Raw genomic sequence first — 27,670 nt, 5'->3', positions numbered from 1 at the left:
GCTGTGCCTGTTGAGCAGGGGAAATGAGAGGAGGGTCTTCTGACCAGAGGAGACGCTGCAAATTGGTCAGGAAAGTATTGAAGAAGGCTAAAACCAGAAGGAAAGAGAACTTAAAAAAAGCTTCCTCCATTCACTCTCACTCACTTCCCATGTGGGCCATTGGCCATCAAAGAAACTAAAGAAGAAAGGGAATTCTCAATTGAGAGTAGAGTAGAGACCCAAGTCGGCATGTCACTCGCTCTCTCCCATTGAATGAATGTGTTGAGCGAGCGCAAACAAAAGACTCGTGAACTCAAAGACCATGCATGAATGGTAGCATTCAAGACACATCGATCGCATCACATCATCTAGGCCGTACCAAATATGTACCACATCGTGGAGATCATCGGTCACCCACATTCGTTTCGACATGTCCGACGATAGCCAGATGCAATTCGTGTACTTCTTCATCATCGCATTGCATCACTTTCTCACCACCATCTCGTACACATTACATTTGCACTTTGATGCTTGTAGAACCATCTAAAGAATCCTTACTAATTGACATGCCACATACATTGAGGTCATTATCTTGGATCTTTAACAAACTTTGAGGTTTCGTTTTTGTTTAATATGGATAACCACCAGTCACTTTGATGCTTGTAGAACCATCTAAAGAATCCTTACTAATTGACATGCCACATACATTGAGGTCATTATCTTGGATCTTTAACAAACTTTGAGGTTTCGTTTTTGTTTAATATGGATAACCACCAGTCACCTCTCTCTCTCTCTCTCTCTCTCTCTCTCTCTCTCTCTCTCTCTCTCTAATATTATATATATATATATAGGAAAGCGCTATTTGCCCCCCCATTTTGGCTATCCCCCCCCCCCCCCCCCCCCAAATTTATAGAACCTAATATAACCAAATGAAATTGTTTATTAATTAATTAAAACTCAGCATAACTCAAATTCTCGCATATCGCAAGTGCGTGCATTGTGACCAACTTGACCACATTTGGAACATTTGCGACCGGTAGAGTACTCAAATAGTGACTTCTCCCTTTGGTTGGCCTTTTTGTTCTTCGACCCTGTAGGGTGACCTCACTTCCTAGTCACCACCACTGAATTGGAGAGAGACTGCAATGGTGCCTGACTTGCTTCATCCAATCGTGTCATGAGAACAGTAACCTGGTCTTCGTCAGTTTCATACAATCTTTGCTTGATGTTCCTCATCAAACGCTTTCAAAAATTGTAAAAAAAATAGGGGGGGGGGGGGGGGGGGGGAGGGGGGGATAGCCAAAATGGGGGGGCAAATAGCACTTTCCTATATATATATATTTCATTGAAGCAAAAACCACACGCACAGATTATGTTAAGGTAGCAAGATGTTGGTGCACAAGTGATGACACTAGTCGACTATGGACATTTGCCCTCATTAGTTATGCTCTCTTCGAATTCAAGCAACATTTTTTCCTTAAGTAAATGGGAAATTGTGAAGCGTAGTATGTTACTATTAATCGAAATGTTTAAATGGGGTTGATCCAATCAAGAAAACAAGAAGCTACTTCAACTATACTATTAATATTCAACACTACACTACCTACCAACCACAATGCGACAACAATATCTTACCATGATTTAGTCAATGTGATTATTTCACCTACAACTTCACATATGTCAACTCATGAATTCGCTCCCAATATCAGGGCAAGAATAACTTGTTTCTCTACGAAGACTGGAATATGTATATGGCTTCTTATCGTCATCAATGACAATTTAAAGAATTGAATGTAATTGCCAATGCTCTAAAATTACAAGAAAAAGCAATACAATAGTCGTCAATGGAATAAAAAATACATACAATCATCCATTTGATATTTGTGTGGCCGAAGTTGAAAACAACGTTACAGCAACAAAAATGTATGGCAATCCACTCTCATTTGATATAATGAAGACTGGGATGGGAATCTTTTACCCAATTTCAATCCAATTATGTTACAATGCTGATTTCATGAATGAAAGCATACACAGTTCTTGGAGCAACCACAATTATAGAAATCAATGCATATTCTTTTCATAGCAAAATTATTATGGGAACCTTCGACATCACGGAGAGAATCCACAAAAAATAATCATGACAAGGATGTGATAACCTTGTATCTTTAGGACCACTATAAAACATTCAAAGAAAGACGAGAGCACTGGTCTACAAACAAATGGAGACGTTTGAAATGCTGTATGGAAGGTTTTTGAATAGAAAGAGCATGTTATTGTCTCCGATTAACTCTCTCAATGTCTGAGAAGCTCAACCTTAGCTGAATAGACCCTGATTGCACTACAACTATCTTTTTCCCAGCCAACACTTGGACGACTTTTGCGTCCTTCCTAAGTTTTGGCACACGCACCATCTCACCCACTTGTGGCATTCCAGTTTCACCTGAATAAAACACATTAACATGCAAAGATTGTATGTATAATACATTAACACGCATTTTGTCAAATGAGGACATCTGGAAAATCCTGGATCTGTGAGTGATTGCAAAGCAACGATAATATACCTTTTGGGGTGTTCGAACTCGGGATTGTGTCAGAGAGCTGTTTTTTGGCAGGGACTTGTACTATTGTCGATCCACCTACACATTGCAATTCCAATATTTATAAATTCGAACACTGGTGAACCACTCTATTTGCAGGCACATTGTTTTCCTCTTAATTGAGGGAGTTTAATTGCTAATTCAAAGTCATCAAGGGCGAGGGTGCGAGTTGAACTCCCAACCAATGGAATGTTTATAGGGCAAGGTCCTAACTACTAGGACAATCTTTGACATTCTTCCAATTGAAATCATTATAAACTACGAACACACATATGTATAGGTTTTACCTGTGGATCTAGATGATGATGATCCTTCTGGAGGGATACTAGGGATGGTGTTATCCACTGTTTGTAATTTCTTGAGATGAATGGATGTCAACGTAGCTCGAGCTTTGCGTGCCACCTCTTGTAACAAACTCGAAGCACCCAACAGTGAAGACTCATCCTCACCCTGCATAAGTTCTGCAGCCTCCTCTAGGCTCCCATGCAACTTTTTTGCCTTCCTGAAAAAGAAACAACAATCATGTGACGATTATGCTTATTATCAAGCACTAGTGATTAATACGGATAATCAATGAGTATTTTCATGTAGAATTATAGCGCGATTATGCTTATTATCAAGTACTAGTGATTAATACGGATAATCAATGAGTATTCTTGTGTAGAATTATAGCACGATTATGCTTATTATTGAGCACTACTGATTAATACAGATAATCAATGAGTATTTTCGTGTAGAATTATCGCACGATTATGCTTATTATCAAGCACTAGTGATTAATACAGATCATCCATGAGCATTTCAGTGTAGAATTAGGCAAATAAGATATGGTTTGGCAGTTATAATATGGAAAGATCTCCATGAAAGATCAGATGAAGGATGATAGGAAATATGCAGATGTAACTCATAGGATGATCATAGGAATCTATATTTAGAAAGCTATATCAGCAGACATATAAGCTATACAAGGGCAACCATTTTGTAACCCGAATCTTATATTTGGGTCTCAAAAAGTGTAGCAATAATGTTATTAAGTCTGCAATCAAGTTTCTCGCAACAAAGCTCCAACAATGATCAGATGCTTTCTCAAGAAAGAAGACTTACTTCAGGTATTGTTCCGCTTCAAAAAGATCATTCTCAAATTCACGCTTAGATTTCTCCAGATCCATAATTACCTATCATAGAGACAAAAGGCATAAAATTAAGTTGTTTCAAAATATGCATTTCTGTCAACATGTGTAAAGTAGGAAAACAAAAGTGTGAAATTTGCAGGATTTTATGCACAAAACAGTTGGAAATGTCAAAATTCTAACATTGGATTCAGAATAACCCAGAAACTATTGAAAGGAAATACAATGTGTCATAATATTACAAACATATTATACTAGTTAAGAAAATTATTCAATCGCAATATACTGACCTGGTTTATTTCTGTTGTACCAACTCCAATCTGTTTGTGTGCAGTTTCTAATATCTGTTTTGGAACACCAAGCCTCTGAGAGATATTCAAGGCATTAGACCTACCTGAAGAATTTACAGAAAAAATTAATTGATTCATCATCAGAACATTTCTATGGGATGGTTCATACCATAATAAAGTCTCTACACAAACAAATAGAACACGGGAACTGGCACAATCCATGAGCATGTACATGAGCATGTACATGAACATGAACATGCACATCACCATCAACAATGTACATGTTGAGAATGAATCCATTAACACATGCATGTTGCAAAATAAGCATTATGCTTTGAGATCTTTCTATCTGCCCATCTCTCTCTTCCTAATCATATCATGCACCAAACCATCATCCCTTTAGACCACCCAAGTTTTACAAAGAACCCATCATTTCTAAAGCATTTTGGTATATAGCTGGTAAAGAACCCGTCTGAATTTTATATACCTGGAATACCCCATAGAAGCCTATAGGTTGGCTTCAGTGTTTCTTCATCAAACTCTACAGAAGCATTTTCAAACCTACGATCACTGTAAAGAAGTTCCGACTCCATTAACAAAATAAAATAAAAAAGAGAAGATATTCAGAAAATGATCACAGAAATAAGAACTAGTTTGTTTTAAAGATACCCTGTATACCCTCAGATGTTTCCCTTTCTAAAATTTTGCCCATCAACGCTCAACAATGCATCTAAGGTTTAAATCCTTTGGACCTAGCCATGCATGAGTTCATCATTTGGATAATACACCTAGGTTAATGAAAAACAATTGGGTTTCACAAACCACAATATAATGGAATCAAATATTTTCCCTCTGGTATTCTGACTCCATATACTGACATAATCTATTCATAAACAGAAACTCATTCAGCCTACTCAATCTTTTCTCTTCAATTTTCTCTTGCAGAACAACTATTCAGCAAAAAGTCTTGGTAATATATACATCCTCTGAACTAAAGAAGAAAGGGCCAAAATCATCTAACAAGCATACTAACAATGACACCTTAGCACAAAACATTCTCACAAGCATACTCTCAAAGACATCATAGCATGATCACTCATTCTCAAGTAGAAATATCCCTTCAAAGCATACTCATCCTGCAAAAGCAATATCCCTTTCCTGTATTGGCAATAGTTTCCTTTGAAACAACGACTCAAGAGAAAAGAGGACAAACAAAAAAGAACATCTGTTGCTACCTGTACTTTAATGTCTTCAATTCAGCATGATGTGTGCTGGCAAACGTTAATTGAGCACTCCCTCCTCCATCTCCAGCAAAAGACTCTAATATTGCCATTCCAAGAGCTGCTCCTTCGATAGGGTTTGTCCCTGTCCCAACCTATATAACATGTGATAGTGTGAGGAATAAAACGTTACCAGGAATGAAAACAATGGTGCAGCTAGTAGAGACAATAGTGATAAGTTGACTGGTGGAAACCCAAAGATCATGTGTTCAACCCCCTACATTCCACAGTGGCATCTAGTTTGAGCCCAAGCGCATGACTAGTAAAACTCAGTTATCATTAGGGTACATCCCTAATATGTAAAAGGAAAACGAAATAGTGAATATGAAAAGGTTTCCAAGTGGTGCACCTAGACACCTAGTAGAACAAATAGTTATAGCACAAAAAGGGCTTCAAATTTGGGTAAATTTTATAGAAGTTGTTTTGTTATTTGAATATAGCTGATAATCAAGATTTGAAGTTCTATCACTGTATTTACCTCATCAAGCAGAACTAGAGACTTCGATGTGCAAGACTCCTTAATGTGCTGCAAGCAGACACACGATTTTATAAGCATTCTAGGCTCAATCCTCTAAATGCTTCAATAAAAAAAAGGAAAATAAACAAGTCGTAATGTCATTGCTGCTGCATAATAGAAGGTAAAAAGCAAAGAAGGGAAATAGCAACTCGTTTAAATTCAAAAACTTTATCAAGTTCTTACATTGATTCGACGTAAATGACCTGAGAATGTAGATAAAGACTGGAAGAGGGACTGTTCATCCCCTATATCAGCAAAAACTGCATCAAACCATGGAAGATATACCGGATCTTTTGCAAGTACATACAAGCCTACATCCGAATTTCAATTGTAAATTAATAACATTGGAACTTGGCACTAATATCCAATTCATTACAAACTCCAAGAAAATGTGGTTGATATTAAAATTTTAATAATGAACTCTGACCAAGTTTTGCCATCAAAGTAGCAAGTCCTAGTGTCTTCATTGCAGCAGTCTTGCCTCCTGTGTTGGGACCAGTGATTGTCACAACCCTTATCTCTTGTGGTATGCTAATGTCAATTGGAACTGGTGGAGACAAACTTGTCGTAACCTCCTGCATATCGTAAGATAGGCTGATATCACCATGAGAAAAATCGTTAACATTACAAATGGATCTCCTAAGGTTTTATGGAATCTGCATAAAATTTGTATTGTAATCCTCAGAACAACAATAAGAATGCCATATGGCAAATTCCAACTCCTCAAACCCATTATTCTATGGGTCACACATGAGATCCTTACTAAAACTAATCCCCCTCTACTCTAGTGGACTGACTAAATCAGCAATAGACTATATTCTAGACAAGGGAAAATCAGTCATTAGACACTAACTTATCATACAACCCATGCCCAACTCATGCATTGTGAGAGCGGGGAAAACCAACCCTTAGGTGCATTGAGACTGATATTAGGCATTGAGACTGACCTAATGTAAAGGGTGGGTGGACACCCTTAAGGCCTATCCTTGAAGACATGGAAATTATACATTCATCTTCTTTACATGTATCTATTCATTCCCAAGGATACTCACTATTTAAGGTTATGGAAAAATGCTAGAGCCTCCACCTCCACTACCCTTTTATAAGAAAGGGTAAGTTAATTATTTCCTCAATGATTGTGCTTGTTGCTAGTGGAAGGTTGCAAGCTAGGAAGTCCCTAAAAGCATGATGATTGGAGTGTAAGAGGGGGCGATCGAAAAGGCAAGAGGGTGAGAGAGAGGGTGACTGTACTGTTTTCCATACATCATTACTATGCTTCTCCCCTCCACTTTCCATGGTGAGTTCCACCCGGTGGGAATGCCAAAGGGTTGGGGTCCATTGGATTTAGCAAGAATGTCTCGCCACTTGAAAGTGAGGGCTATTCAATGCCTAAGTTTGGTTGGCCACTGAGGTTAAACAAGCTGGCCTCCATGGTCCCAACTTGAATATCCCTCTTGATCACAAGAGCATCAACACAATGGAGATCCCTCTTGTGGGATGCCTCCATGAATGCTCACCCTCTCTCTCCCTTTCTCATAAGACAAGGCATATCAAAGCACCAATGCTCATTCCATAATAGACTCCTTAGCTTACAACTTCCCCCCCAACAGCAAGAACTGACATTAAAGGCAACAGGCAGCAAGAAACTCACCGTGTTATAAAAGAGTGGTCTTATATACACATGGCCCCCAGGACTGCAGTAAATGATTAGGGAATAGAGCAATGAATAGTGCAGGTGGAGATGAAGGCTATAGCATTATTTCCATGCCTTAAATTGTGTGCGTCCTTGACTAGAGGGTGGTCTTGTGAACAGGTGAATGTAAGATTAGGAAAGTATATTCCCTATGCCTTTATTGTTAAGCCTATAGGTGTTCTCCTACTCTGTAAATTAGGTTCTGTTCATGCTCCCAAGGACTGGCTTTTTCCATGCCCACACACTTGTTCTTCCATGTGAACAGCATAACAGAGATTCCAGTTGCATTGGAGGTAATCATAGTTGTTCACTAACGTTTTAATGTGGCTAAGAGTGCTTGAAAATTAAAGCTACAAATGCACAATACTTCATTGTTTAGGTGTGAAGGCAGTACCTTCTGGTTAAACATGGAAAGGCATATCTACCATTTACTGTTACACCCAATGTCTATACACATACAAAACGGAAAATGATAATGTTTCCATGACATACAGAGACAATTCAATATAAATTATCAGAGGTACTATGTAAATTATCAATTATCAATCATTGAACCCCAAACGATAATTCTGCAGTCTACAAAATGGTGCATGCAGACTTCTTATCAACAGTTGTGAAACGTTCATGTAAGTATATAGACGGCTAGTGTAGCGATGCCCAAGCGAACGTATGTGGATGTCCTATATCACTACTAAGCTGTTGACCTTAGATGGGTTTATCTAATCAATAAAGAGCATACTTGCTTCACTCCAACAGTGCCAGCCACCACATAAATCTCGTTAGAAGCAAGGCCCAACCTGACATTGATTCATACCAATGCATAAAGCAGCCAAAGGAAAATATTCTAATCAAGGCTATATTCAAATGGCGGGACTATATTTATTTCTTTATTTTTCAAAACAATAACGTATTGGTACTGTACATTTAGTCCACCAGACATGTGCCATGTAGCCTAACTTTAAAGGAAAATACAAAGAAGCTCATTACAAATGAAGTTATCAACCAATGATAATTACTCAATCTTGGGGAATGGTAGAAAATGTTTTGCACTGTAACTTACCTTTTTTCTCCTGTGTGCTTTCAGCTTGAGTGCATGCATTTGCTCTTGATATTGGTGCAAAAGCAAAGGATGTTGCACCTGTTTAAGATGTATTAACAATCCTTCATGAGATTCACTGCCATTTGATGACCCTTGAGAAGTAGTGAAATTTGGCCTGGATCCTTGATACCTCAAACTGAACTTTGCACGTGCTATGATCTACAAATACATTGAATTTTGAATAAGCCCTGCTACTTCTTGCTTGTTCTATGCAGCAGTATGAGTGGTCTTTTACTACCTTAAACATGATATAAACAATAGAGGAGCTCTAATAATGATGTATGGGTGCTAATTGTACGGTTGAATGCAAAATTGTGCCACATTTTCTCCTGCGTGAGGTTACAACTTACACACAAAAGCAAAGTAGAGCTCCAGGTGCCATGAGGGCCTTGGATTTTTCCATTTTTCCATGTTCATATACATCTCACCTCCGCCCTCTCTCCTTGCTACCCTCTTCACTGCATCTTGAAAGCTAGAAAATAATTGTACTAGATTTCCAAGAACTCCTAACAAGGAACATCGCCAACAACATTAGGCATGCTCTTTGCTTGCCTAATTGACCCAGAACCAAATTGATGGAAGTTCCAAACGGTGAAATTTCGAGAAATAAGCTTAGTTTTTCATTTCAGATTTCAATATAAACTTCTTTTGTTATACCATGTTATAATCCCCCATTATTTCTCAGCCCCGTAACTCTACCTATTAGGTAGAACCTAACTCGGATGCTACAATGAAAGAGAAAAAAAAGATCATTCTAGTCAAGACCATCACACATGCCAGATTCAAACATCTGCTTTTCCACCTTGAGACTTGATGATATGAACAACAAAATCCTTTTTGACCCACCCTGTAACAGAGGCAGAGATATCATTAGACAACAGCTACATTGGAACTCTAGTGTGAGGTTCTAATTATTTTTTGCCCAGAAAGTATCCACTCAATTGGTTTGAGATTTTTAACTTTCCTAGTTGTAATAGACCATCCATGCTTGGTACATGTGGACCTCTAAAAGCAAGATGGTTATAGGTCAGATCTACCTCATTAATAGTAAGTGCAGGGATATTTTTCCCCACACTTTTACAGGTGCGACAACAATGAACACCGTCTTCAGAACACGAGACCTCATCATTTTCTTTTGCACTTTCAACTCCTAATATCTCCAATGGACATATAGATAGATGGACAACCAAAGTGGCTCTATGCCAGCCCCTTTTGTGTGCGTTTTCAGTTTTCTCCATTGGATGAGATCTAGTCAATTGTACAAGAAGTTCATCCGAATTGCTTTTTTGTACACAGGACTAGTTCCTTTCTCAATAACTTATTTTTAGAATGAGTACTTTTATCATATCTTGGAAGAAAAAAGATTTCAGTATGCACAAGAAAAGACCACAAGTGATCGGAATCCATTGATTTGTGAATATAAATTATAGCAACATCATCAACCATCGCCATCATACCACGTCAAGCTGGATCACCGCTTCTAGAACAACAGCTATATTCTCCACATGAGGCAACAACTGTAGTGGATCCACTATTAAATTGAGCTGTCCAAAGAAACTATAACAACATAATAAAACAAAATTCTATATATCAACTGCATAAGTTGCATTTTCACCAAACCTTCTTTGTAAGAATCTTCAACGCTTCATATTCTGCCTTCAAAATAGATGCTCTTGCTTCAGCAAGCTTGTCATTCATTGAAACAAGAGCAACTGGCTCGATATAGCTTGTAGATCCTCCAACACCACTGTTATAGATAAAAAAACATGTTAGTACGAAAATATTCCTTCCATGACCTTAAAGATCTACCTTTTTCCGTAGTACTAAAGCATGCTCATATTTCTTCTGTTTATCACGTAATCTTGCATGGATATCTTCAGATACCTCTAACCATTTGTTGCTAATTATTTATTCTTAGTTTAAAGTATAGAGCTGCAACCTGTAATGAGAGAGCTAGTCACTCCATTGTTTATGATCCAAGTGGATTGACTCTACTGTATAGTGGCCACTATTCATTCATTAGTTACATCTATTTTGTCTCTTTTTTGAGACATTGTTTACATTGCTCAAAGCTCATGTAGCAAAAACAAAATGATGGTCAAAATAAAGTAATAACAGCAACCTAGAGATGGCATCACCCAGAATAGGATATATTTCTCTTGAAATGAAGGGATAAATAAATAATTCTAACCTTTGAAGAAGTAAACCTGGAAAGGTGTTCTGATTCTCGCTAGACACAGCAATGCAATACCTTCCATCCACTTCCTAGAAAGTTTATTTATAATAGGGAATTGCTTTAATATGACAATTCATTTTTCATTTTTCATCTTTTCAAGTGAAAAAGCATCATCGGTCAAAAACAAAAACACACAAAAAAAACCTGTGTGGTTACACTGCCTTCTTGATCCTTAATAATGCTCCTCAGTAGATCTTGAACCTGAAACCTAGCCAATCTTAAAACCATAAAAACTTACCAAATAGGCATTAATACATTCTACTCAAATATACCCAATCCTTAAAATCTTATCAAATTTAAATGCTCACCTTGGTTTGAAGCAATCGATACTGAACCCTAGCTCTCTGTAATTCGGCACTCTGTGGTAAAATGTCAACTCTACATTCAATGAATCAGTCCCATTTAACAAACTTGCTGTTGTTTTACACATATACTTTGTAAAACTTATGTAATTTAATATATACTTTGCCGAGTTTAATAACCTAATCATGATTTTTAAAATAATTTAGTAGAAGAGCATTTTCAGACCATACCGCACTGTCCTTCACATTTCCATCCTCATCCACCGTCTTCATGATAGATTTTGTGACTTCTGGCTGAGAGCCAAGGGTACATATCTGCAAAAAGCAACAAGCATTTTTGAGTAATGCTAAGCAAATCGAAGCATAATTGTAAAAACTCTAATTCAAATAGAGTTAGCTTTTCTTTACTGTCTCTAAGAAGATATTCAGAGCATTGTTTGAAAGCAAGTTCTGCTCCATGCCCATCTTTATATCACGCCGTACGGTATCTGTGAACTGGAATAACATGAGAATAGCTACCGCTTCTTTTCCATTAATGACAAAACCCTTTTGCAAGCGAATAATACACGAATTTACCTACATGAACAAAACGCGCATATAAAACCATTTCGAGTCAAGACTATTTCTCTCAATTATTGAGAATAAGTTGTTTAAGGATTTGTGCTAGTGCTCACCAACTTTGATTCAACGCCTGCAAAGCCAAGGCTACTTCCCAAAAATGCGAGAAGATCTATAGCTGCAGTTGTCTCTAAGAGAAGATTCTCACTTTCACTCTGGGTGGAAGGAAGTGTGGAACTCTGTGCAATATGGAATCATCATTTTAACTATCAAAATCCAATCATCACCAAAGACATTCTGATCTAGGAGCCGCAGGTATTCATAATATCATCTTATCAGAAAGCAAATGTTTTTCTCTTTATTCAATTCAAAAACCAAAAAAAAAAGTATAATTTATTATCTCCATGTATAATTTCTATTTAATACACGTATATAAACATAGAATACAAAGGCCATGAATATAATTCAGCATCGAGGTGTGGCCAGAAAAGGAAAAATAAAAAACTGGGCAATCCATGGGGTAAAACTCAAAAAGACTGATGTAAAGTCAACATGATCATCTCTACGAATCTCCAAATCTCTGAATTCGCAAATACAATACAAGTTTTGAATGTTCAAAAATCTTTTATGGCTTGATTAAACAGCAAATTAATATCTTGAAATGCAAACATACCACCAAATGGAAGGTAAAATTTGTACCCCATTGCATACATATACTTACATAGGGATTAATTAACACCATTAATGTATGATTATGTGTACGCTCATAGAAAGTAGAATTACATCTGGAACTCTTATCATCGTTATTTATCATCCATAGTTACCATCGATCCTACATTGAAAAGAGATTTGATTCCGAAATAAACAATTTCCTAATAAAAAAAACCCAAAATCCATATGATTTCCAATATGCTGTGTTGTTTAACCCCTATAACCATTCATATCATGTCAGAATATTTCAACATTATGACCTTTTATAATGAAATGTTTCAAACATTGGAATCTTCCATGTTTGCTCTCCAATGGTTAGGTATGATTCATTCGAGCTTCCTGATGTGTTCATTTTGATCATAATCAGTTATAACTTGATTGAAAATAAAATAAAATATAGGTACTATTAAGTTTCGTGCAAAGAGCCTACAGTATGGAAAATAAGTTTACTTTCTTTTACATCTCCATATAGTCAGAAACTGAAGTATGAATATGGAAATCACTTACTTGGATGATTTCTTTAGAAGATGAAGTGCCAGAGAAAGAAGAGAGAATCTCCAAAAGTCGAGGCCATTGAAGAAGCTCAAGTGTAAGATCAGATGCATTCTTCTTCTTTTTCTGAGAGAAGTCTTTATCTTCATCTGCTTCTTCTTCTAGAGTTTCAGTATCCAAATTCTCCTCCATATCCATCCCAATAGAAAAAGAAACAAGGAAACAGGGTCTGGGAGGACGAAGTCTGAGATGGGTTGTGAGTTTTCTGCGAAAATGCACACAATCCACAAAGCCATTGATCCTCCAAAACCTTAACTTTGAAGCAGAAGAAGAACTACCACATGATGGTGAGAATGCTTGTGATGATGAAGGCAGCAATACAGTTGTGGGTACTTTCATGAAAACATTCATGTTGAAGGAAATAATAATGGCTATGGAAGAATCATCTTCAGGATCCTGGATCCAAAGTATTTCAAGAGATGATGATACCTTATCCAAGTATTAGTGGGATTAGCCAAGTAATTAACTACCCCCTAATCAGTTAGGCAACACTAGGTGTGTTAAAAGTTGGTGAAACATGTGATTGCACGACGAAAGCATCTCATTGGGTTTTGATAAGACCCATCGACTCGAGAACTAACTTACTTCCTCGCGGACCAGAAGTTGTGAATTATCGGGTCGAGTTTAGACCCAGAGATTAGAAACCCATCCGCAAAAATAATTGTCATCAAAGGAACAATGGTTTTTTCATTCGATTGGTCATATTATAAAAAAAAACACTCGACAAATTTAGACATAGCATTGGAACTCTAAAAACTCATTTTGATGGAATTCTCTTGAATTTGGAATCATCTCCACAACCATATATTCGAGCAAAGCTAATTGCATTGTCTAAATTTGTCATCTCTTGCATTAGACCTTGTTAGTAGCAATTGACACTCAAGCCTTGAATAAGCCACTAAACATTTGGTAAATATCTTAGTCTTCAAGTTTAAAAGAGTATTTGTAAGATTGGATAAAAAAGAGGACCCCCATGAAGCATTTCTCTTAACCATCCCAAAGGTGATGTTTTTTTTTGTTTAAATTGTAGAAACTCTTTTTGGAAAAAGAGGATTTACAATTTCCCATATTGATCCTTTATGAGTTCCTTCAATTTCCCCAAAAGATCAATGTTTCAACATTTTTTAGAGGTGTCATCTTTGTAGTGCAAAACACCCAAGCACTTAAGGTTTAGTAGAAGCAACATGGTCCACTTTGCTCACTAAAGGACGCCAATCTTGCATATAGGAAAATTTATGTATTCATAATTGATGAGTTTGTTGCATCTCGAGATTTGTCATCGACAATAGTTTTTTCATGTTGCTCATTTTTTATGCTATTTTTAATTCTCTTAGTTAGAGCCGTTGAGCCTTAACTTTGATTCTCAAGGAACATGTTTTGAAAGTGCCAATGTAAAGAAATCAAGCAAGAGAAGTTGAGCTTGCTTACCATGTATGGACGGTGTGGTGTATATGATTTACATGGTACGGACATTATTGAAGTTTATCAAAAAAGTCATCTAAATCCTAAGAACTTACCACAAAGTCACGGGGCCAAACCATAATCAATAAACAATTTATTATTAGATTAGCTATTAAGAAATGATGAATAACATTGGAAATAATTAACTATCAATTAATTGTTGAAATAAAGAGCCATATCAAAGCAATTTAAAATATAGTTAAACTGAAAGTGAGAGGAAAATTTGACTAAATGAATTGAATAACGCAAAGACAAATAAAGCGCCATATCAAAGCAATTTAAAATATAGTTAACTGAAAGTGAGTGGAAATTTTGAATAACGCAATTTCAAAATTAAGAGGCGGCCAATCGCAATTCAAGTAGCTAAAAAAGGATTAATTATAAACATAAGAAGATTAAACAAGAGAACAAAAATATAAGAGAAGTACAAATTGAGAATAAGAGAAACAAAATTTAATGAGTAAAAAATTGTTGGTAGGCAAAAACGAAGCTTTGTTGAAGTCTCATGAGTTTTTACTTGTTCTTGAGTGTTTTTGTCAAATTGCCATAGTAAAGAACTTCCCAAGTTCAAATTGCCTACACATCAAAGCCATGAATTGGACATGGAATATCAATCATTTATTCTTGTCTTTGGTACTTAAACCTTTTGAGGTTTATGTAAGAAGCCTTTGATGCAAACTCACAAAAGAAACAATGCACTTATTAGTGAAGACAACAAGAATGGAGTGAACCAAAGCTTTTACTATGAGACTCACAAAAGAAACAATCCACTTATTAGTGAAATACAGCAAGAATGAGTGAATTAAAGCTTTAACTATGTAATTGCTTGCATATACACATATTTCTTTTCAAATCATAAACCAATAGTTGTCGTGTAAATTTTTCTAAACAACATTGGCTAAATGCTTGAGATGGTCCAAGACACCAAATTAAAGTTTGAAGCCACTCTAGGAAAATCTTTATATGGCATTGAAGAATGCTAAAGGGTCCGAATTGTCTTTGTATACACACACACACGATGCACAAGAATACACAAAGTACTCCATAAGCCATAGATTGCCCTCTAATACCCATGCTTTCTTGGATTTGATTCATCAACTAGTATTAGTAAACAATAAAAGTGAAATACATAAGAGTTCACTAAGGACAAGAAAACTTGCATACACCTTTGATTCTCATTATGGCACTCATTAAATGTTGGCTACAATCGTGTGATATCAAAGGGCATCTCTATACCCTCTTTTATTGCTTTTTTTATTCTTCTAATTGGTTGTCTCAATTCTTCTCAATTGTTGTTATGTTACTCTTAAGTTTCTCACATGGAATATGAATTGAACACAATATACACTATACACAAATTATGAAATACAACCAAAAAACAATCTCAAGTTCATGTTATTTTACTCACCAAAATCAATCTCAATGACAACTTGTAAACATTACTAGGCCTCACCAACTTGAAAAAACATTTTATATCACCGTAACACACCTACAAAACATTGTAAGGCTTCCATTATGGTGAAAATTGTTGAGATATCAAGCTCAACATAGTTTAATTAGTTAGTCAACACACGTAACTTAATAGTTTCCTATATAAAATCTAGTTAGTGTGTTGACCTTAAAGCCTTAAATAAGATTTTGTACTTAAGTGAGATACATTGTAGATCCTCCACTCCTATGTTCATTTAATATAGGACTTACATGGTTTGTACCTATATTCTACTCACACATGTGCACCTTTGAGATGTATATATACCTCATTATGGGTATTGTTGTATTTGATTATGCTTTTTAATATAGTTAATCATCTCCCATCTTATCTCATTGTTCATAAGTGTTAACTTCCTCAATCTCTTCCTCTCACACATATACACACACATATCACTTAATCTTCCGCTTAACTTAATCACATAATTAGGTACTAATTAACCCTTGCTTAATTGCCTAATTCTTCACAAAAACCATCAATAAAATCTTTATTTGTAACATGTATGTCTAGAGGTGTTTTAATGAATTCATTATAGAATCAAACACATGAAATAAATTTTGGAAGGATAAATACACAATGATCCCAATCAAATAATTATAATTTATGTTTGTCATATGACATTGTCAATCAAATGGATCGAATCGAGGGTTGCTCTCATTTGCCATGGTCATTCCCGTACAAAAACAAGTTGGGCACATCACCTGCACACATTTTCAAAGACCATTTTCCTTCTTATTTGAAGTTTCCTTCCCAGATTTGCTACTTTGTTTGGGCCCTTAACCTCTAAGCCATAGGCCGGGATTTCAACTCCCGCCACCATTCCCATTCAGTGAAAAGAAAAACAAAATGCGGTAATCAACATGAATTCACAGTTTCTTGAATGCAATGCAAGTTCACAAACATCATAAATGAATTCACAAATAGTTTCATCAAGTGTAATAGTTTATAGATGAATTGAAAAAAGTTTTCTTGAATGCAATACAAATTCACTATGGTCATAGATGAATTCACAAAAGCTTTCCTTGAATTGTAAATGCAAGATCCTTAAGGTGAGAGATAATAAATGAATTTGAAAGAAGATAATCATCTACAACAAAGTTTTGTTGAATACGATGCAAGCTCACTAAGATCACATACACGAATTCATAAAAACTTATTCATCTACAAAAACTTTTGTTGAATTGAATTGAACATCATTGATGAATTCAAACAAAGTTATTGAATTCTAATTATTTGTTGAATACAATGCAAGATCTCTAATTATAAATGAACTCACGAAAGGTCTTGTTAAATGAAATTCCGCTCACAAAAGATAATAAATGATTTAATGAAAAATTTTGTTGATCACAATGCAAATTAACAAAAGATAATACATGAATTCACAAACAATTCTGTTGAGAAATTTACCTTCGCTGTTCCCGAGCAAATAGAGCACCTTTCGGATTCAAGACCCTTTCCATTAACAATGTTAGACACTTGAAAACCGGTTGCTGAACAACGGGCACATGCTAGATAGCCTACGAGAGAAGAAAACTTTAATTCTAATATGATGGTACAAAAACATGACAATGAGAATGGAGCATCAGTCATTATCATTAAAAATGCCATCGATGCAGCATTACATGCCTTTTATCATAATGATAATAAATGATAACAGTGCACTGATCATCATCATTCCTAATACCCTCCAGATAGCATAATATGTTCTCTGTAATGACAAACAACATGATAATGACAAGCTCGGAATTTCGGGTTTAGGGTTTAAGAGTAGGTCTCTTGCAAAATGGTAGTCTGGACAAGCAAAGAATGAGCTGACAACTATTGACATTGTAACAAGATACTCATAACAAAATAGTTATGGCTTTTGCACAACGACATGCATGTCAAAGTGCTCAGTTGACTTATTGGAGAGTTATGCCTTATCCTAGATTTCTCACATTGATATGTGTGTGTATATGACTTTCAATGATTGCATGTTTTGGACACAAATTCTAGATCACCATGAACAAAAAGCAGAAATTCTAGATCTCTATGAATAACAAGAATAATAAAATCTGGATCATCATGAACAACAAGGATAATAAAACTTTCCTACCAGTTCCATTACAATATCGGCATCTCATCTTCTCTTGTTGTTTTACATTATTGATTTCTATGATCATAAAGGAAGATATGACTCCGACTGCACCACCAGAAAAGGAGGCAACAATAGGATCCACCTGGCTGCATTGACCACAGCAATACTATTTCCAGAAATCTCTTGAAAAAACTTTTTCTTTTTTTAAGAACACAATGAAAGCCTAAACACAAAACATCACCTCAACTGCAGTGGGAGATGAACATTGATAATGAAATCCCTATAAGAGGTTCCTCCAATCCCAAGTTTTAGTTCTAGCTGCACATAAACAATATAAACAATACATATAATCATACATCGCCATCATTTTAAAAGCATGAACAAAATAAAAATAAAAAGTGATAACATCTTACCAGGGGAGCAATAAGCCCACCAAACAGGATAATTGCAATCATGAGCATTAAGCATGTAGCATAGTATTGTCTCAACGTGGCCGGGGTCTATGATAACATCAACATAATTAGTGTATGTATACATGGTGAGTTGTTACATCACTCAATGCAACATAAGAAAATCTCTCATAGTAAGAAATGTTACGAGGATTTTCAGCTTTCTAGGCTTTATGCTCTCACCATAAGAGGTAAAAACGGTATAAATGACTTATACTCTGGCTCCTCTTCTTCCATTCCAACTGATTGTTCTTCCATGGATTTGAGCTTCAGTTGAATTCGAAGCCTCCGAACCTTTATGACAATTTTTTCTAATGTTATAAAAAGGCTAAGTTCTGATAATGCCATCAACAGGGAAAAAAGGAAAAAGGAAAAAGGAAACTGACTCAACAGTGGCATATACTTGCCTCCTCAAGTAGAAGAAAAATGGCATTTCTACGGCTTTTTATGTTATCTTGAATCTCTTGTAGTTGTAGAAAGGCAAAGTCCATCACAGTTTCAGGTCCCTCAATAATACAGAATTCCTCAGAAGGAAGGATTCTATTTCAAAGAAAAAGACTATGTTTACAAATGACATAAGCTGAGAGTTGTAAGAAAACTTTACACAAGAAAGCCATCATCGAGGTGAACATTATAGCATACAGTCCTATGGAATCGCAGTGATATTTTCACTGAAGAAAACCATTACACAACACTAGGCTGTGGCAATGATGAGATGTACAATGAAGGTAACCTTTATTCAGCACAGGTATGCTGAATAGATACAAAACATAAAACGAAGAGAACCATTATAGAAACAGATCTATAGTTGCAAGTTGAATAGAACCATTATCGTTTATTATCATGTGCAAGTTGAATCCCTAGATACATATCGCCTTGGCATATCATTGATAAGAAGGGAAATAAAAGTCTATATTGTAGCAACAAGGCAGAGAATCAAAGAAACTATCATAAAAATTATATTTATTACATAATAATAATATATACAATAAGGAAGGAAGCAATCAAGGAAGACAGGTCTATAGCATAACAATGATATATACAAGATTCTCTCTTCCACTCAAACTCTCTTGGCTGTAAGAACGCTTTCAAACACTCGACCAAAAAGAAAGTATAGATGTTAGTACACAGCATAAGTAAAAATACCAAGCACTGAATCAGTAAATGATGGAAACCATCACCCAACAAGTAAAACAACAATGTAATGATGTATAAAATGAAAGAAAACTATCATTTAGCAAAGATATATATACAATGAAGGCATCGTTTTCCCTCTTTCTATTGAGGTTGCAAGCATGATTTCAGAAAAAAACTCATTGTGAAGGTTGATTGATAGCACAAGTATATCCCTATAGTACACCATGAATCTATTTAAACGAAGGAAACTATCACAGAAGCTTATGTATAGTGCATAGCAACGACCTAAATGAAGAGATATGTGGCTTGTAGCCATAAAAAGACTCTTCTGAGAGGCAGGCTGTGGATGCATAGATGCATCATTCACAAGCACAAATCAAGGATGTCTGGTGATAGTAGGCCATTTGTCTCGACCTAGGTGATTACTCCTTGATAGAGCTCTCCATATCGGATGCTCTAAATGTTCAAAGATATATATGCATTGCCACAGATGAGGAAGCCATTTGTCTCGACCCAGGTGGTTACTCCTTGATAGAGCTCTCCATCTGGGACACTGTAAACGTTCACAGATACTTGGCTTTTTGCTACACATGTGGCATCATTGTACTTGGAGGATACTCAGCTTATCCAGACAGAGATCTATGCAAGAATTGGTAGTGTCATTATTTTCTTAGTGAACAATAGGAATATTGGTTCCTTTCTTTTGACTATCCATGTCACCATTTCAATCATTTATTGGATTTATTCCTTCGTCTCTCTTCCTCTCCCATGTATCGATTTCTATCATTTATTGATATGTTCCATCTCGAATTCAATTCATCTGTTCATTTCTCTCATTTCTCTTGGTCGTTCTGGAGGAATTTCTCGTCACAAACCATCATTATAATAAAACGTGGAAAGGATTACCATATCATCCATGTTCCGAGAGAGCAAAAATTGCATAAATAGACGTGTGATGAAACCCAGTGCAACGCTCCTCATTGCAGTAATATAATCTAAATATCCACGAAGAACAAGAATGGCATACTATATATATATATATATATATATATATTGTTATAGAGAGAGATATAGGAAAAAAGCCATTTTGGATAAGGAAGTACCTTCCATTGGGTTTAAGAGAAAACACTGTTGGGTGATCTTCTATTCTTCTTCTTATCCTTCTTCTTACTCTTGTTGTTGTTGTGATGAAGCATAGATTCTTGTGAATATGGCCATGGAAGAGCCCATTTGTAGCAGAAGGAAAGAATGGATGGTGAGTCTGACGCAGAAGCATGATCCCTCTCCTTCTTTGTTCAAAAAATCAATCTGTTAGGGTTCCCCTCAAACCACAGCCTATGTAAAAGTGGGTCCATGGTTCCCATTCCTTGGGAAAAATATCATTTGATTGGGAACACTACTAAAAATAGCCCTGAATTGTTTAAGTATTTACAACATAACATTATCTATCATGCATACTTCCATCACACACCATCTACTACTACAATAACCCAAATACTCTCATAAGTTTTGCACTAGCTAGGAGTGTTCTTGTCGTCATCGGAAATGTTAGGTCGGTGTCTTACTCTTAATAGAATACAAGGCCTACACGAAATCTGTGTTATTTGGACACGTCAAGATGTTCTCATCTCATCATTGTCGAAAAAGTTAGGGTGTGTTTGTCTTTTGCCCAAAGATAATGAGTATTATAGACTTGCACGAAATCCATGCATCCATAGGTAAGAGAAATGTGATAATAAACAAAAACATTGTGCAACTGATGTTGTTAAAAGAGAAACTATATTGCATCCATGGCCTTGATGGTTGCTAAAGCATTCATGTGGTTTGATCATGTTAATGGATTGTTGTTATGCATCCTATCAATTTGCCACGTAATGGTATTTCTCAAACAAGCATATTTATGTTCAACATTTGAAATCTCCAACTATTGTAGTTAGGATTGCTTTATAAAAATATAACCCTTTGGGTTTTGGACAATATATTGTCACTTATCAACTTCTATGAGAAAATGACTAGCTTTATACCATGATCATACCAATAAAGCCTTCGCCTAGACTTTAATCCAATAATGCTACACAAAATAAGGTTTAGCTACATATGAAATTTACAGCACTTTCACATTGTACTTTGCAACCATTGTACTTGTTTGATAATATGATTATTGTGTGTTTCATCATAATAGAAAAGTTGTGACACACCTTTTTCAGTAGTTCTTATTTAGTTATATCTTGCACCTTTGAAGCTAAAATATTGGCTATTGGACTCAAATAGGCCACAACTACTTCATCAATTCATGGAGAATCTAGACAACCATGCTCTAAATGGAGCTAGGGATCATTGATATAATAAAAGGGAAAGCAGCCATATTAAATTTTTTCATATTATTTAACATCTTAAATAACTTTCAAACTATAAGGGGAATAGAGGAACACATCTATTGTCTACTCGTCTCCCACTAATTACTTTGGTAATGAAATTAATTTGATGCAACATCCTCAACCATGAATCACTTGCACTGGTTGATAGGGTAGATGACCGATGGACAACCAAGAGTGCCTTGATCATAAAGTGAAGAAACAAAAACTGGAATACACTTGATGTTATGGATCACAATAGTATATATACCCTTACCAAGCAATGACAAAGTACCTATGATATTTGCAGTTGTAAACCGTGATAATATTAGGACTTTCAATTTGTGTATGTAACTCAATATCATATTTGAACATATAGAAGGAATGCACGACTTCACTAAGTGATGAACTGTCTCAAAACACTCAATTCTTTGGAAAGCTCATTGCAAAGAATGCTCATTGTGCCGCATGTAAGGTATTTGATGCCTCTCACACCACTGGCATTTTGCAAACAACTTCAAAGGCTTATCCCATGCATGCAAATAACATTGATGTATTAAAGCTCATTGTGCCTCACATAAGGTATTTAATGCCTCTCACACCACTGACAATTTGCAGACAACTTCAAAGACTTGTCCCATGCATGCAAATAACATAGATATATTACTTACACTTTCAAGTTTCCTTGGACCACTTGACATCAAGTTAATAACAATATAAACTCGATGATATCTATCAAAAGCAAAACTATATGTATGAGACATGTGTTATTGAGGATTAACCCTGATATTGTTTTCCTCTCAGATTACTCAAGGTTCACACTTAACATTCAATTGATACGGAGTGCATTTGACACATTCAATATGTATAAGGTTCTTTTGCCAGTTCCTCAAGTGTTGACAATGCACTAACATACTGGATATTGGGCATTTCAAACGCGCATAGCTTTAGTCTTCTCAATTCCACATCATATACTCCCTTCAATCCCTGCAAGATACAACTTCAAACCAAAGTAAGATATGGTGGTGATTATATAAGGATGAAACTAAAAATGTGGACCATCCTAATCAAATTGCATTCATATTTTGGTGGGATAAAAAAAAGTGAAAGGCACATATTTAAAATTTTCAGAATTCCTTACAATTTCTATCTTTTTCCATATTTCTGATATCCTTTCACACAATTCCATTCAAGTTAATAGAAACGCATGGGGATATTAGGGAGATATGTTAAAATGTTACCCTTCAAGACAAAGAAGCATTACTTTTTAAGTTTTAAGCCTTTTTTTCCTTACGAAATATTACAACTTTTACTACTAAACCAAAACAATAAGATTGATTACAAACAAAGTTATCCATTTGAGCTCAAAACTACATTGTAGTTTTCACCAATAGTAAATCCATAGTAAGGATAATGTAAAAATATTCAGGGTGTGGTTGTTTCGGTGGTTTTGCCAAGTAATTGAATCCAGTGTCTTTTCAGCAAGAATCACTGCAGAAAGACTACATATGAATGCTTTGTAAGAAAGGCAAGCCAGGATATTGCAGCTATGTCAGAACTTGGATAAGAGAAATGCAGGAGTCAAAGTTCACGATGATGTTCTCAATGATGGTGAGGTGACAGATAATGGACAACGGGTTTGTACACGAGCAAATGGAGAGGCAACCAGAAGGCCAAAAGTAAGTAAGAACTTGGAAGATGCTCCACTTTCTATGAAGGAAAGTTAGTGGTTAATTTGACAGTTTTGTCAAAAGAAGTATCACAGAATCCAGAATCTCTTTGCCAAGAACCAGCCAACCAGTCAATTTACAAGTCCCCCGTGAGGAAGGGAAGGCAGGAAATTGCAACTATATCAAGTCTCTAATGGGAGGAATCCAGTGGTCAAAGTTCATGATGATGGTTCCAATAGAAGTGAGGTGAAAGGTGATGAAAGACAAGTTTTTACAAGTGCAAACGGAAAGACAACCAGGAGGTGAAAAATATCTATGGAATCTGGAAGAGCAGAATCCAAGGAAATTTCAGTGATAGTCTAACAACATAGGAGATGATAAAGCCTTGGCAAAAAATCCAACAGAAGGTACAGTTGAGTTTAACGGAACTATTATTGTCTCCACAGTATACTGTATATATTCTAGGACGAAGGTCAACGATCTTTAAGACCAAGTTCACTATTGATGGCACACTAAGGGACATTTTTCATGCCCCAGACTTGACTTGCATAAAACTTTTACAGCAAGACCAGATCGTTGACCAGCTTGTTCAATCATGAACTTGGTCTTGAACAAGCAGTTGCACCCACTTGTTGAAGGAAGAATAAGTATTGACACTTCAATTTGCAACCAGCAAATGTCTCAAGCCGCCAGTCTGAACTCCTTACTTACGCTTGTAGCAAGTCAACATCATAGTTGGTACACTTAAAACACATATGCTGTCTCTTACATACCAATAAAAAATGATATACCAGTAACAGTATACATGGGCATGAATCACAATGACCAAAACGTGTTTTCAGGAAAACATATTTGTGTAAATGACGCAGAATGATTCACAAGCATCCCATTCACCATCACTTGGTTGCATAGTGGATGTCATGGAACAAAATGCTGGGGCGTACATTTTCAGTGAGGTGTTCTATGAAATCAAACTTTGGGGATTACAGTCGGTTGTATATTAAAATCATGAATCAATTGATATTTGTAGAGGATGTCATTTTCTTGAGATGTTCTATGAAACAAAAATTTGGGGATTACATAATGAACTAACTGGAAATTGTAGGAAATATATCATTTTCTTTGAGATATTCTATGAAACAAAAATCTGAGGATTACGGCTCTGAAAATTCTAAATTTGGCAATGACTCTCAGTTTAACTTACATACATAACACATTATCATACAACAAAACAGTCGATGCATGAACCTTCCAATTTTTCCTAAGCTATATGGAAGATATCACGGCTATTGGGATTCAGATCCCCACAACAAAAAATATAAAAGATTGAATCCAATTGAGACAAATGTAATAATAATAGTGATGATGAACGAGATGAAAGAGGGAAACAAGTACAGTACATGATGAATCAGGTGAATTTGGAGTCATCAAAAACCTCAGGTTCATGTTGATACAGCTCTCTTCCATTCATTTGAACCCGGCCGGCGGCAATATCTTCCTCCCTTTTCCTTGCCATCTCAGCCAATTTTGCAGCTGCTTCTGCATCCTGTGGATTTCATCAGGAAAAAATAATGCATTAGATTTATTTATTTCAAAACTAAAAATATAAGAGCCAATCAGAAAAAGAAAAACAAGCCTGGATACAAAACAAACGAAAGAACTAGAACAAAAAGATCCAACCCTGCATAAGAAGATAAAAACAGGAAACCCCCTAGAGAATAATAAATAAATTAAAAAATCAGGAAATAGCCCCAGATAAAGGATTGGTTTTTACATTTCAAACACATTAAGAGACCTCTAAAAAAGAAATAAATTTATACTAAATGGACATATCAGAAAATCCTAATTAAAAGAACAGGGAATACCCACAGGTGAAAAGAAACAAATCAGGTCAGAAAATAGAGAACAGAGCAAATTGGGAAAAACGCATCGCATTCAGGAATAAATCAGAAACAAAGAAAAACGAACAAATCAGAAAATTCTGAATAAAAAGGAGAACATAAAAAAAAAACTTAAGATACATGGAAAAATGACAATAGATAACAGATAAAAGAAGAGGAAGAAGAAACAATAAATCAAATGGAAAGAACATTAAAAGATAAGTGATTTGCAAATAGATGGCGCAAAAAAACACAGAAACATACCTTCTTCTGCTTCCATAGGAGGAACTGAGACAGAGTGATCTTCTTCTTCTCGCCCTCTTCGCCCATCTTTTGCTGTACAGAACTCTCAAATCTTTTTCTTGTGTATTGATGTGTTTTTCAAAACTCCTAGAAAAATACCCCTCTCCTGCTGCCTACTCTCTCTCTATCTTCTCTAAATTCCCAAAAATACCCCTCCCTCCTCCACCGATTCCGGGGTCGCGGATACAACAAATTCTGATGGATCGTTGTGTTAACTGCGTCAATTAATTTTGGAATGTATTTGCTTTAAACATACTTCCCATCAATATCTAATTCTCAGTCATAAGTCTTCAAGTAATGTTTCACAAACATGTTTTAGTGGTGGCTAACCTCATGTTTTGTGACTTCACATGAATTGATAATATGCAAGGGGGCAATAGAATGGAATGCCCTTACATGTTCTATCTTCAAATTTCAAAAACACATAAGACTCGAGCATTTTCGAGATTTTATATTCCGATTCACATAGATAAATGAATTTTCCAAATATTTTTGTATAGATCCTTGAAAATTACTGTTCAATATTTAGTAATTGCTATCAAATACTTACAATGCAATTAAACAAAAATTGATTGGTTTGAGAAACTTTCACAATAATCTCATCAATAGCAACATTCATTAGCTTGCACCAATTAGGTTTTGTTATAATCAATTAATTTAATCTAATCTGGGCACTCTCCTTAGGTTAAATCATAATTGACCTGTTTGAGTTCATTCAGTTCAATAATAATCGAATAGTTTGATCAAAGTAGGTTATGATAATTAAATGAGGTTGCATCATAATTCATTTGGGTTTGACCAAAATAGATGGCATCATAATATAATTAGATATATCTTAATATAGGTTGTCTTGATTAAAACATCATTTCAATTTAACAACTTGCATATTTCATCATTCTTTTCATCTTTATTAAGGTCAAGGTCTAAGAAAACCATCCCTTTCTTAGTCCGATTCACCATAGTTTAGATATGATAAAAAAAATACTAAGAATGTAACCAGCATTACTTTGAGGTTTTTAAAGTATCATTCCTTAAATTATCTTAGGCTAGCGAAGCTAGTAACAAGGATAGATAACTGAATGATAAACTCGTGAAAGCGATCACTATAATAGCACGATAACCCATGATTTGTTGAGTTTATGAAGAATGTGGATCTATGTTGCTATTTTATTCAGTTTCTATTCCATCAATGACAACCACACCACCTGATAAATAGCATGTTATGTCTTCACTACTGCTCAAATTGATTTCCAATTGCCTGACCAATAAATCTCCTTAATAGCTCTCAAAATCAGATTCCATGGAGGTTTATTTACAATACCATTCTTGACATGGTAACAAAAAACTAATGTAAAATGACCCTATATGCTTATGGTATCAAAAACCTAGTGTAACTCTTCTACAAAAGACATGTTTCCCATTGTTCGTTTTCCATGGGTACAATACCATATCTTTGGCAATTCAAATGTAGACCATTATTTCAACTTCTGATTTTGAATCAATAATTAAAATGATAAATGCCGAGTAGAGGACCTAACATGCCACCTCCAAGCAAACAAAACTGATTTTCAATGAGACAAAAATGTTCTTCATGAATAACAAATTTTCCAAGTATTAGAATTCTGCACATATTTCCAACTTCCAAGGATCTAGTAGCCACAATGTATGAGTCTTCTCACTCAAATAAAAAATCCATAAGCCAAACAAATTAGTTTCCACTAAGTGTGTCAGAATTTTTCCTTATCTGAAGTTTATAGAGTATATGTATATCTAAAACAATATCAATCTTCCATTCAGCACTTAGGCTGCAGAATAATATCAATCTGTATCTGAGAATTCAGAGACCAAAACAAATCATAAATGTAGTAAATTTTGCACTTGAATAATGAGCTTTAGTAAGCAATGT

The 27,670-nt window shown here is 35.6% G+C and overlaps 3 protein-coding genes across 4 annotated transcripts; all 3 read right to left on the bottom strand.

The window, feature by feature from the left end:
• Positions 1-1,839: 1,839 nt before the first annotated feature.
• Positions 1,840-13,427, bottom strand: LOC147868799 (uncharacterized). 2 transcript variants are annotated; one of them, XM_087323420.1, is made up of 20 exons: positions 12,900-13,427; positions 11,798-11,920; positions 11,532-11,699; positions 11,355-11,438; positions 11,130-11,180; positions 10,966-11,022; positions 10,777-10,850; positions 10,206-10,332; positions 10,043-10,102; positions 8,547-8,744; positions 6,221-6,368; positions 5,977-6,053; positions 5,755-5,802; positions 5,232-5,371; positions 4,484-4,566; positions 3,997-4,100; positions 3,681-3,751; positions 2,864-3,078; positions 2,541-2,615; positions 1,840-2,419 (listed from the first exon to the last, which is right to left on the bottom strand). In XM_087323420.1, exons 1-20 carry the CDS (start codon positions 13,293-13,295, stop codon positions 2,250-2,252), a joined length of 2,469 nt encoding a protein of 822 aa, XP_087179546.1. In that variant the 5' UTR covers positions 13,296-13,427; the 3' UTR covers positions 1,840-2,249. The 2 variants fall into 2 exon arrangements, with proteins under 2 accessions (XP_087179546.1, XP_087179539.1); XM_087323413.1 differs by having other exon boundaries at positions 5,977-6,104; positions 12,900-13,426.
• Positions 13,428-16,421: 2,994 nt separating this feature from the next.
• On the bottom strand, positions 16,422-20,995 carry LOC147868798 (protein ORANGE, chloroplastic-like). Its single transcript, XM_087323401.1, has 8 exons — positions 20,661-20,995; positions 18,828-18,960; positions 18,604-18,714; positions 18,385-18,471; positions 18,213-18,289; positions 17,990-18,117; positions 17,302-17,411; positions 16,422-16,595 (listed from the first exon to the last, which is right to left on the bottom strand). The coding sequence occupies exons 1-8, from the start codon at positions 20,831-20,833 to the stop codon at positions 16,518-16,520; spliced, it is 897 nt and encodes a 298-aa protein (XP_087179527.1). The 5' UTR covers positions 20,834-20,995; the 3' UTR covers positions 16,422-16,517.
• Positions 20,996-22,616: 1,621 nt separating this feature from the next.
• On the bottom strand, positions 22,617-25,866 carry LOC147868797 (zinc finger CCCH domain protein). Its single transcript, XM_087323390.1, has 3 exons — positions 25,726-25,866; positions 24,982-25,127; positions 22,617-22,898 (listed from the first exon to the last, which is right to left on the bottom strand). The coding sequence occupies exons 1-2, from the start codon at positions 25,789-25,791 to the stop codon at positions 24,990-24,992; spliced, it is 204 nt and encodes a 67-aa protein (XP_087179516.1). The 5' UTR covers positions 25,792-25,866; the 3' UTR covers positions 22,617-22,898; positions 24,982-24,989.
• Positions 25,867-27,670: the final 1,804 nt, after the last annotated feature.

This window comes from Azolla caroliniana, unplaced genomic scaffold, assembly GCF_043228905.1.
Source record: "Azolla caroliniana isolate FFs.n. ecotype wild unplaced genomic scaffold, voAzoCaro1.0.p SCAF_1, whole genome shotgun sequence".
NCBI classification, from domain to species: Eukaryota; Viridiplantae; Streptophyta; class Polypodiopsida; order Salviniales; family Salviniaceae; genus Azolla; species Azolla caroliniana.
This window is presented reverse-complemented; position numbering and strand designations above follow the sequence as displayed.

Excerpts from the sequence above, each read along its gene's own strand:
- LOC147868799 (XM_087323413.1), bottom strand. The coding sequence starts at position 13,295 with ATGAATGTTTTCATGAAAGTACCCACAACTGTATTGCTGCCTTCATCA. Across the intron at positions 11,023-11,129 it reads ATCGATTGCTTCAAACCAAG|GTTCAAGATCTACTGAGGAG; the intron begins GTGAGCATTTAA and ends GCTAGGTTTCAG. Across the intron at positions 10,333-10,776 it reads CCAGGTTTACTTCTTCAAAG|TGGTGTTGGAGGATCTACAA; the intron begins GTTAGAATTATT and ends TATCTATAACAG.
- LOC147868798 (XM_087323401.1), bottom strand. The coding sequence starts at position 20,833 with ATGCTTCTGCGTCAGACTCACCATCCATTCTTTCCTTCTGCTACAAAT. Across the intron at positions 18,715-18,827 it reads TTTTTCTTCTACTTGAGGAG|GTTCGGAGGCTTCGAATTCA; the intron begins GCAAGTATATGC and ends ATTGTCATAAAG. Across the intron at positions 17,412-17,989 it reads CCGATATTGTAATGGAACTG|GCTATCTAGCATGTGCCCGT; the intron begins GTAGGAAAGTTT and ends CTTCTCTCGTAG.
- LOC147868797 (XM_087323390.1), bottom strand. The coding sequence starts at position 25,791 with ATGGGCGAAGAGGGCGAGAAGAAGAAGATCACTCTGTCTCAGTTCCTC. Across the intron at positions 25,128-25,725 it reads TCCTATGGAAGCAGAAGAAG|GATGCAGAAGCAGCTGCAAA; the intron begins GTATGTTTCTGT and ends TGAAATCCACAG.